At 37.0% G+C, this 12,319-nt stretch overlaps 1 protein-coding gene across 1 annotated transcript in view; it reads left to right on the forward strand.

The window, feature by feature from the left end:
• The window catches only part of CTNNA3 (catenin alpha 3), a 968,742-nt gene that overhangs the window by 858,514 nt on the left and 97,909 nt on the right, over positions 1-12,319 (forward strand). Inside the window, exon 13 of the mRNA XM_029911396.1 lies at positions 1,859-1,951. Coding sequence (XP_029767256.1) covers positions 1,859-1,951 — 93 coding nt within the window. The remainder of the gene's footprint in view (positions 1-1,858; positions 1,952-12,319) is intronic.

Here is a 12,319-nt window from a genome sequence, read left to right on the forward strand (position 1 = left end):
GTGATCCAGCCAATGTAATTTTGGGGAGCTAAATGGTAGTTTGTTTTTTATGCCCTTCAATTCTTCGCCTCCCTACCAAGACTTTCTACTGGGGTCTCGATTAGTTCTGATTCTGGTGGGGGTGGTTTTACTTGAATGGAGATATGTCCACTAAGAATCTGACTTAGTTCACATTGTGGGCTGTCAAAAAGCATTTAGATGGTAACAACTTTTAGTTATTATTGACTTACACAGAATTCTAACCAGTGACCTAAAGCTAAAAGACTTCACAACACATTACTAATCCTCTGAGCCTTCTGTCTCACTGTAACAACTCATATTTTATTTATTTATTTTACAAATGAAAAGAGTCTTAAATGCTGTAGGCTTTACAATCATATTTGCCTGAACAGTTGATCATATATAGTAGAGGCTGTGAATATTGTTTTCTTATTAAATCTGGACACATTTTCCAGAGCTTGCAATTTACTGGTGTCAAACTATACACTGGATTCAGGTAACTTATCTCCTAGAAACATTATTTTGCATAGTGGGTGAAATTTATTCCCCTGAGTAGTTCATTTTGGGCATCCGACAAAGATTAAGTTTTAGGGCAGTGCTCAAATCTTAGGAGCTATACATACATATTTCTTTCTGACTGAAACTATGGAGTTAGTTCAGGCAACTACTCCTACAGTAGGATTAATCTCTTCATAATGGATCTGTCAGTAACTGTGCATCGTCCCAGAGTCTCTTTTTTTTTTCTTCATGTAAATTGGAGTGCACCAATAGAAATCTCTTTTCTATTAATTACCGAGCTCTCCAGCTCATTTTAACAGCCAATGTCTAATCTTGTACACTTCACGATCACAAGAATTTCATGTTTTTATTTGCTTACATAGTTTCTTTGGACTGGTACTGTAAAACAGCAAAGTTTGTGGTTTGTTTTGTTTTTTTACAACTTTTCTGCAGCCACATCCATATTGTCTTATTTGCTGGATTATTTGGAGTATAATTCAGGATTTCTGCACATGGCCTGAGTTACCTGAGACATTCAATAAAACTGAAAGACAACAAATTCAAAACTGATAACAAGAAATGCTCTTTCTCACAGTGCATAATTAACCCATGGCACTTGGTATCTCTGAGGCTAAAAGTTCAATAGGCTTCAAAAAGAGGTTGGACATTTAGTAGATAATGAGAACATCCAGAGTTACATTAGATAGGATAGGATAATAACTTTTTTTTAAAGAAAAGTAAATGATACAAACTCTGATGTTTCTGGGCATAAGCCAACCACTAATTGATGGGGGGTTAGGAAGAAATTTCCTCTTTGGGCAAATTATTTCACAATAGTCTACCTTCCTCTTAAATACCTCATGTGGACACTGTTACTGACAGGATATTGGGCTAGATGGCCACTGGTCTGATCTGGTATGGCAAGTCTTCTCTTCCTTATGTAGCAATGGGCGGATGACATAGATAGATATTTCTTTGAAGTGAAGAGAAATTGAATTTTTTTCTTTTTATTAATGAAAACGCTGGCTAAATCTCATCCATCTCTGATCACATAGGGGTTCCCTGTAATATAAGCTCTAGTAGCAATAATGCCAGACTAGAATACATGCAAACACAGACAATTTACTAAATGTCTTCTCCAAAACAGAACCTACTACCATAAAATGGCTATTATGATATAATCCAAATTTTTTCAGACTTTTTTTTGTAACATTTACTAATAGCACAACTCTGCAAATTGATTTTTGTTGGTCTTTTAAGTGGACACAGGACAGGTTTAATATATTTTTGATGTTATCTAATATTACAGTTGCTAACTATAAAACAGAATAACATCATTTTTGTCTTGCTCTTCTCTTAGACGCCAGAGGAATTGGAAGATATATCGGACCTTGAAGAAGACTATGATGCACACAGTCGTACCAGTGTTCAAACTGAAGGGAAAACTGACAGGGTATGTATTAGACTAGTTTAATTAAAAAGCAGTTTGAAGAAGGTAAAAAACCCCAAAACCCTAACCTGTTCCTATTGCTGTTCCTGTGAAGCAATTTTAAGTCAGACAGTGAATCATCAAAATGTTGTTGCCCTCTTAATACATTTCTGAATATATGCACGGGACGTAGAACTGAAATATATATGTATTGAAGTGACAAAGACAGACCTGATTAAGTTGTAAATATCCTGTGAAGATTTAAACCAGCCAGGCAACTTCTTACACATAAACACATACCTATGTAGACTTCAAGTTGCTAAAGTTTAGTAATTGTTAAGTTTGCCTAACCAAGGTTAGGTTAACCGTGTATTTTGGCATTCAGGTTTTATTTGTGGTTTGAGTTTGTGATGTACTATCAGGGCCGTAGCAACAAAGAACGTGGCCCCCTCCGAACATATGTCCGGGCGGGGCCCCTTACATTTTTTTTGCCACTTTTAGGGGCCCCCTTCCTTGCGGGGCCCCTCCGGTCGGAGGGTACGGAGGGCGCTCGCTATGCCTCTGTGCACTATATCCAAAAAATGACTTCTATATAGAACGAAAACAGCCCGGCAGCATAAAAAGGACTTGGTAGAAGCGTAGCTGCAGCAATGTGGGCGTAATGGGATTATTTCCCGAGGAAAGAGTAAGTTCTTCGACAACTAATATAATACTATTATAACAGAAATAATAACTAGATCTAGTAAAAATAATTGTGAACCTTTTCCTTAATTTAAAAATGGATTTTCACAAGAAAATTTAGATTTTACTGCAATGTTTTTATTTTTTGTTTTGATAATCAAAAATATTTAGCCTTTTTATAAACATAACAAAACAGTGAAAATTTTGAATGAAAACAAAAAATATTATATTCTATTTTCCACAACATTTTAAATACATTGTTTTTGACCAGCTTTAATTATAAATGAATAATTTATAAAATAAATTTAAAAAAATAAACTTTTGGGGCAGCATGCGGTCAAGTCAAGCTCCTTAACATGATAATTAAGGATTAGATTTATTCTCATATTCACGAGTAGTCCAATTGTAAGTGTATCACAATATAGTCATAAAGAGTTAATCATAGTTGTCAGACAAATTTACTAGGAGTTGTTTGAATTAATCCAGGTATAGTGGATGACTGATTGCAAATCTAACTTTAAAAATTAGAAAACTATTGTTAATCTGGGAAAGTTTTTACTAGGCCTGTGGTGAAGAAAGTTAAACTGACAATTTTTAAAAAATAATTGCAGTGTTATTGGATGTATTTTCTCTGTCTAAGTAGAATACCAGTGCTTAATAAGTGGTACCATTTTGCCTAGGTCTCATTGAGAGAACTGGGTAAAGTTAGAGAAAAAGCTTTTCAGGAAAATACACATGAAATTTTTGGCCAGTTTGTTCAATGTGATTTCACTCCCCTTGAAATATTGATTTTCCTTTTAGTAAAATTTTAGGATATTGAACTTTTCTTTTCTTTTCTTTTCTTTTCTTTTCTTTTCTTTTCTTTTCTTTTCTTTTCTTGAGTGAAGCAAGAGAAAACTCATCCCCTTAACACACATGTGAATAGCACTTGAGTTAGAGTTCCGTACAGGCAAACCCCCAAGCAATACTTTCTGTCTGGATCTAAAAGCCTCTTCAGTTTCTGTTTGGTGCCAAGGCGCTAGGGAGTGACTTCAGCTCCCATCACCAGGGTCTTCAGCCTCAACAATCTCTGCTTTTTAACTGACCAAGGCTAATATCAGTTTGACCAAATCCTTTATCAGGACAGCAGCATGCAATATTATGTAGCCCTTGGCAAATCATTACACGGTGCCCTCCATCTAAATAGTATGGTTTTGCTTGTTTTTTTGAAAGTAACATTGCAGGACCAAAATGACTTACTTCCCCCAGGTTCAGTTATCTGATAATTAATTATCAATTGATTCTTAAAACAATGTGAGAAATGTAACTACTGTGTGAAAGATTTTCTCCTACAAAGTTATTACTCAGTAAATACAGTTGACAAGTAAGAGATAACAGCTGCCCTTTTCAATCTAAATTATGCCTAGAAATTGTTACCACATTTCCTCCCTATTACAAGCTAAAAAAATCCTTTTGGCCCAACTGTATTAATAGGAAGATTTTGGTATCTTCATAAGTAAAATGTCATTTAAAAAAAACAACCTGTCATAAGTTTAATTTTTCCAGAAGCAACACAGAGTCTTGAAAGCCTAATGACAGGAATTCAGGGCATAATGCCAATAACTTTCTTCTGTAATTTTAAGTGCTTCTGCTAATAGTGGCTTTAATGTTTAATACAGAGCACAATAATCCCGGTCAAGAACAATGATTCATCAACAGAATCACATTTTCCTGCATAATTCATATGTTCTCATAATTTCAGTAAAGGAAGGGACTGGCATTATTAGATGGCTCAGGGCATTAGCAATGTGATATGTAGCCTTTCGTCTTCAGGATTAAAATCTAGCCCAGACTTGGTGTTTTTAAGGGGTGCTATTATGTGGCAGCTGTTCAGTTTCCTGTGCAAAATGAGTTTGGTGACCTCAATCTGATTCTTTACGGCTGGATACCTGCCTACATCGTAAACAGTACAAAAGTTGTCACTTACTGGAATCCATCTTGGTGAGCTCAGCAGTTGAAAGAATGGGCAATGGTGGCATGGAAGCTGAACTAACGTCTCACCCCTGAAGTAAGTCCCCTCCAGAATAGGTTTGAATCACATTGGCAGGGCAGTATAAGGGAGACATCTAAAATTAGATAAATAGAGTGTGCTTAATTAAAAAGTAATGTGTAAGGTGGTGCAAGAATGGAATCAGTAATTGGGTCTATGTTGGTGTAATGAACACACAGGGACATGAAGGAGGTTCAAGTTAAAATACTGTGATGGTTACTTATTTTAAATTTTCTGCTAATCTCCTCTGAGATGCTTTTCTTTCCCCTCCCCTCATCATTTAAACCAAATTTCAATGGAATATACTCATTAGAGCTGGTCAAATTTTTTTTTTCAATTTAAGTTATTTTATTGAGAAACAGTATTTTGTCAATGATGACATTTTTGGCTTTTTCATTTTCTATTAAATTTCAAAATGAAAAAAATTAAATTGTTTTTTAAAAAGTGGGGAAACTCCTACTTTCTCTCCATTTGTATTCCCTATATCCCCACAATGGGAAAAGTGGTGAAAGCTAAAAAGAGAGAGGGAAAAATACTTTCTCTCATTTATTTACTTTGTCCAACTGGAAACGGGTGTGTGTGTGTGTGTGTGTGTGTGTGTGTGGAGTTAGAGAAACAGGAAAGAAACCCCAAAATTACTAAACAATTTTATTCAGAGCAAACATGTTTGTCAAAAAAAAGGAAAAAATAACAATTCTCAAACTCAGTGAAAGCTGTTCAATTCCACTATTGTTTATTATTTAATTATTATTTTTATTATTATTATTATTTGGTGTGGAATCCTTCCCCCACCAATTTTTTTAATACTGTAATATTCAGATACTTTTTTACGCTCCAGTAATTACCAGCAAAATGAATTCAGAATGTACCAATCTCTGGAGTATCTTCACTCCCATCTTCTGGGATTGTCAAAATATTCAGTTTTGTTCCAACATGCAAAGCACTTTTGACACAGAGTTTTAAAGGAAATTAAATTATTACATGTTGAGAGAGATTCTGTCAATGTAAAAAGACCCCCAAAAGAGATATTTAAAATAATATTGCAAGAAGCAAAAAAACTCAGTATGCTTACAAAGGGAAAAGTCCTTTATTATGATGTGACTAAAAATACACAAGAAATGAATACATCACAGCATAAGTCAGACTGAATCTTTCTGGTAACTTCCTCTACTCTTGTACACCCTGCTAAGATGGTTCAACTTGCCACATTCCTTGTAATGCTGTCCTAGTGTGGGGCACTTCTTCTTTCCCTGCTCTTGCTGACTCCCACATTAAATGCATCTCACTATGGATATGGAAGCCTGACCACCTGTCTCCTTTGCTGTAGTCTCACCGTATGTAATTCTGGGGGTGTTGTGCCTCCTGTGACTTTTATCCTTTCTCTTGAGGCTTCTGCTACATGCCACATGTCTAAGCATCTGTCTAATGCAAGATCACCTTCCTGGAACAGCTGCTCCTGTAGGTGGTGATCCTAACTGCTGCAGACTATTCTGTCCCAAATTAAGGAGTCTGTCAAGTCCCCAAAATTACATGTAGCAGTCAGTATGCCTCAGGGGTCTGCCCCCTCCCCTTTGGATTGGTCTGTATTGAAAAATCTGTTTCGTTCCATAGTTTCATTCCACTTTGGGAGGCAATAAGTCCCCAGGTCTCCTAGGACTGCTATGAGGCTTGAGGCAGTGGTGAGCTACATAGTGGTGCCTTGTTTCGAGTAAAGTAAACTAACAGTTTTACTTTCCAGCTGCTATTGTTCTCCTGTATGGCCAAGCTGTGTACAGCTCGAACTTCTCCTTCCACCAGGTCCATTGCTGGGTTAGGATTGTGCCTGCAAAGTCCCCCGGGGAGGCTACAGAACAAGTAGCATTGCTCATGCTGTCAGTTCCTGAACTTAAAAGAACTCAAAGCTCAGATTCTGCCACCATGTTTCATTAGCAAAGAGTGAAGCTAACTGCATGTTACGTTGAACAAGGGGAACTTTATTAAAAGCTGTGTGCTGCTCTGTCCATGTTGCTTCCAGCGTGTCTTCCTCTAGTGCCTAGTCAATAACCGTCCCTCCACTCTGACTCTAGTTACACTGATGGAAATACACTCTGTGCATTTTTATGTATGAATACATGAATCTTCAGATTTCTATGTAGTACCTCTTTGTCAAAAAAACTTATGGCTGTACACATACTAGAAAAAATAAGACTTTTAATTAAGAGATAGTGGACAGAACTGTTGTTATCTGTTATAATAGTAGTCCCTTGCCACACTGTGTACTATGCTCGAAAAAATGTTCACTAGAGTCTTGCATACAAAACACATGTCTGTGTTAGTAACCTTTACCAAACACATACCTGCGTACTTGTTAAGCTGTGCACATCTGAAAAATATACATTTGAATGCAGCCAAATTTATGGTCATACATTCAGGAAAAAAGAATGTAACTTATAGTTAGAGCTGGTTAGAACTTTTTTGCCTAAATATTTGGTTTTACTGAAGTGTTTTGCAGAGATGAATCAGTTTCCACTGAATTTTCCTCAGAGAGAGAAAGACTGACTCTACTGATGAGAGACTAGGGTACTGGGCTGGGATGTGGAAGATCCTGCTATGCATGATTTAGAATGACCTGGGATGAAAAACTCTGCTCTGAGTCAGGCAGACCAGGGACTTGAATCTGAGTCTCCCACATCCCAGGGCAGCACCCTAATCATTAGGCTATGGACACACATGTTTTTGAGAAAACATTTGAAAGGTTTGGGTTTTGTTCCACTGAGGAGTGAAAACAAATTTTGAAACTTCAAAAGTTGCCACAAAATGTAATTGCCGTCCTCTGATCTGCTCGAATTAAATTACAGATTACACACTGTATCCTGAAAAGCAGTGGCTTTGGAAAGTAGTCTTACAAAGTGTGAATCTGTGACACCAAACTGATCTGAAACTTAAAGATGGTTAGGGTTCAATGAAAGTCTAGTTTTATTTGGCATAAGCCAGTTTGCCCATTCTTAGTATTATGACTAACAAGGTGGATAACAATGTGGCTATACCTGTCAGAAGTCAGCAGATAATACCCTCTTTGAAGTTACCCAAATATCACAGATATACAGGCTAACCAATATATTTAATTGAATTCAATTTTTAAAAAAATATTTTCTTTTGTAAAAGAACCAAAATGTGAACAAGATGGTTCCCCATCACCACCCTCAACTTTCTAACACCATTATCTTTCTACTGTAGTGAAGAAGTTTGCAACTATTTGTGCTTGTTATGGAAGTAATAAAAACTTGTTTTCACTTGTTGGACAAAATAAACCTACACATACATCACAGGAGACTTTCAATTTAAATCTTTATTTCACATTTACCTTTACATTGTCTATCACGATGCAAAATCATACCACACTTAAAAAGCTGTGGATGTAATTTTGTGTTTTGTTGCTACATATGTTTTCAGTGCAGTATTAGAGAACTTAAAGAAAAGTCAAGGTCAGCAGGTCAGCATTTTATGATTTTCCTTGGCCACTTTGTTCCAGTGGATAACTTGTCATATTCCACCTGGAAAATGTTACTATGAATGCACAAGCAAAACATCATACATCACGGTTCTCCTATTAAAATCTCCTCTTTTTTATGGTTGCCAAACACGGCTCTCCATTCCTAGACTCAAACATTATTTAAACTATGGCTGGGAGTGTTAGTTAGACCTCTCCATTAGATAAGAGATATGACAGTTACATATTTGCTATGTCAAATGGACAGTACTCTCCTGCTTTTGAGCCCTTTTCCCTCTTTACCCTTGCTCTCCTTTCTTTCCATTTAATTTCTGGCATTATTTTCAGCTAGAAGAGCTCCCCAGTCACAAGCAAACAGCAAGTTCCTCAGCTAAAAAGATCCTATCACGAATTGATCTGCTTGTATATTTGGTCAGTTTCATGCTTTTTTACATTTTAAAACAAACATGGAAAATACTACACAAAATTGTCAGTTACACTTTCTAATTTGGTGCCTTTAATTACACCATGGTTATACTTTGTGAAACCTATAATTGCTAGTAATTCATATAACTAGGAAAATTAACTGTGTGACAGAGTAATTGCAGTGTAAATAAAATCTACTTAATGTATGACGATTCCAAAAATACATGAATTACTTATAAAACCAAAAGGATAATATAAGTAATTCAGTCACCTTCTTAAACTTCCAGTTATATGAATTAGTGGTAATTTGTTATAAACAAGAATAACCACAGTGTAATTATATTGTAATTGCAGTGTAACCACAGTTTTGTAATAACTGTCACTATATTAGAAGATAGATCCATTACTTTAATGTGAGTGACTATGCAATAGCTAAGCCACATCATTCACTTTGAGAGAAGGGAAGGTTAGTAGTGGGATGAAAGGGATCCATGAGCTCAGAACCTTGGAGGCCAAAGTTCTGCAAGGATTCTTGGACCTCAGGGTATCTGTGTAGAGTGCCTGTCCTGCTGCTTGCTTTCCAGTAACACCTCCAGGACAATATTCTTTTCTTTTAATTATTTTTTATAATATCAGTCTAAGAACCACTTGTTTTTTCAACCGATAATGATATTGAGCTAGATCCTGGGCTGCAGCTGAAGGAGTGCTCGGTACAGCTTAGGAAGGTGATGCAAAATTGGCACTAAGTCTGCTTTTTGTATCCATAAGCCTTGGGTCATCCTGGCATTAGTCCAATCACCTAAAGGCTGCTCCAGTTATGCTGACTTCCAATGGTTCTGAGAAACCTTTGTGGCAGCCAGGGATCAGAACAGGACCAAGCTGGACATGCCCCTCTGCACTAGTCACAGGCACGGGAGGAAGCACTGGAGCATCAATGGTGTGTCTCATCTACCCTTTTAATAGCTAAATTCGTGCTTAGAAGTGCTTTGTTCCAGTGGAGCAATGCAAAATGCCCTGCATGCGCCAGAGTATCCAGCTCATTGATTTGAGTTTTTGACTGGCTGTGATAAGAGAATTTCAGGGTAATTTTTTTCAAGAATTCTGTGTCTCTGAGTCCTATGCAAAAACCTTACCCAGAAATAATGTAAAAGAAATCATTTTGTAATGGGGTTGGCATGCAGGACTCCAACACACCATTTTAGTACTGATGTTCTCAGTATGCATGGGACTATTTGGTCCTTCACTGTTTGTAGCTGATTCAGTACAAAAATCATTCACATCAAGGCCAGCCAGCCTGCAGAAGTCATATTGTTGTCTTTAAAATTAGTGTTTGAGTTACTTTAATCCTGAAGGGAAGGATAACTCATACAACTGTCTTTCCCTTATCTTGGAATGGTTTTTATACCTGATAAACATGCATACTGTATCCCATGACTGGAGTATTTTCCTATTGTGGCTGTGATAATGTAGACCTGGCTTATTGGCCTGAGTCCATAAACTTATAAACAAATTTAAGAAACCAAAGTGTCATAAGTGAGAGCATGGTAAGAGTACCACTTCCCCATCTTTTCGAGATAATCTAATTTCTGATCTGAATATGGTATTTTAAAAATAATTTCCATGACACTTTGAGTCAATTTATCGTTTAAAATACTGACTTAACTGACAGTACAGAAATTTTTGTTTTGACTTGTAGTTAAGGAGTTTCCAATTCTATGGAATAGACATCAGGGAGAATCCTGAGAGGTGAAGAGCTCCAATGCCTGGCTACCTTATATGATTTATGAGCAGCAAGGTTCTGTGCTAGTGAGAACGACCGATAGTAACTGCCTTCCATATCTATTGCCAGTTAGGGATGTAAGCGTCTGAGTCATTGGCTTTACAACCAAGGAATTCTCTAAATGTCTCCATCCATGGAAACTATTTTGTACTGAATTCAATTTATTTGGCTGAAGTTGGATAGAATAACCAGAATTCAAGATTGGAGAAAGCCTGCTTTCTGTTCCAGCTAAACTAATCTGCACAATTTTAAATAATTTACTCAGCATAGCTGTAGATTTCTTTTCAGCTTACTGGTAACTGAACCATGTCTGCATTTGTGTTTCCTTCAATCTGACAGCAGTAGTTAAAATTATTCATATTTAGTTGATGTGAGCTGTCCTAAATTTTCTGATGGAAATGAAATGCAGTATTTTCAGGTAAGGAAAAAAAATCACTTGGTGATGCAATCCATAGCAGTTTATGGATTTTTCTGGTACTACAGACTTCAAATCTTGCAGCAAATATTCATCATTTATCAGATTAATGACTTTTTAATTAAAATGTATTTTGAATAATGTGAGTGGGGAGCACATTTTCAGTATTTTTGTGAGTCCCCCATAAATAAGGTAACTTTTCACCTTACATATTTTTTAACAAATTCCATAGATGTTAATTTTCAGGTGACACTGGACACCTTTGGAATGTTTCCACTGGCTTGAAACCCAGGGGAAGAGTGGGGGGAATAGCACAGTGCCACTACTTCCCCCTCCTTCTGGAGATGGGAAGTGGGTGGATCCTTGGCTTTACCTCTTCCTAATGCTCCAAAGAGCATAGCTGAGTCAGCAGGGCAGGGGAGGTAATCTACTTCTGATAAAGACTCATGGTAGGTTACTTTCCCTGTGAAGCAAGGTGGAACCAGGGGTCACATCTGAGTTACAGTCAGTTCCCTGCTGTGCCCCTGGGCCATTCAATTACATGCTGCATGTTACTTGGGGCAGATTGCTAACTGACAATCATGCTCATAAAGGGGACTAGCCCTTAAAAGCTTCTAACTGTCAGCACTCTACGTTACCAGGAGATGTTAAAAATACATTCATGCAATCAAATGAAGTTTTATTTTAATGAAACAATTATAGGAGTGGCAGTTTCTCTCACAGGATGTGTCAATAGCAGTTATGTTGGGCAATTCAAGCAATCTAAGAATACCTTTTCCAGAGCATTCTCTAAAAGGAGTTTGATATATTTCTGGGTGTGGTGATGGCGGCAGGACATACATTAATATCCCTTTAGGAACAAAGGAAACCTTTAAAGATTTAAGTCACCATTTAAATATATAAAATGCTCAGAATTTTCCATACTGTAAAAGTTAAATACAGGAACATGTGAAATCAACATAGATCCCTTGTGTTCAGACTCAATGGCCAAGATATAAAAACATACCCCAACACCTTCTCCATCCTACAAGAAAAACCCTACTGGACTAAAACTGCTACCTGGGTTCCCTCACAACATTTAGCCCCCTTTTCTGTTTGCAAATTGTCAGGGCATGGTGATTTATTCTCAATTTGTACCTGGTTAAATGCTTTGTGTGGAACACTTCTAGCCAATGGATTTAGGGTTGCCAACACTCCAAATTTGTCCAGGAGTCTCCAGGAATTAAAGATTAATCTTTAATTAAAGATTATGTCATGTGATGAAACCTCCAGGAATATGTCCAACAAAAATTGGCAATCCTAAATGGATTGTTTGTGAACTGCTCACTCTGGCCCCTATCCTGCAATCCTGGATATGATGGTTATTCCTGTGCCCAGCTAGAGCCCCAAGATTGTTCATTTGAGTATGCAATATTTGTGATTTGCTGCTCAAGACATTTGTTTGGTCACCTACGTCACATCCTAGTGTCTGTTTTTTTTTAAATCCTGATTGGATGAATTAATGTTTCTAAATAGGATAAGGGCCTAAACAAATTATTGGATCTCAGTTCTTAAGATGAAGGTGGGAGAACATTTTAGGGAGAGGGAGAAAT

Source organism: Terrapene carolina, unplaced genomic scaffold (assembly GCF_002925995.2).
Source record: "Terrapene carolina triunguis isolate 2854851 unplaced genomic scaffold, T_m_triunguis-2.0 Scaffold95, whole genome shotgun sequence".
Taxonomy (NCBI): domain Eukaryota; kingdom Metazoa; phylum Chordata; order Testudines; family Emydidae; genus Terrapene; species Terrapene triunguis.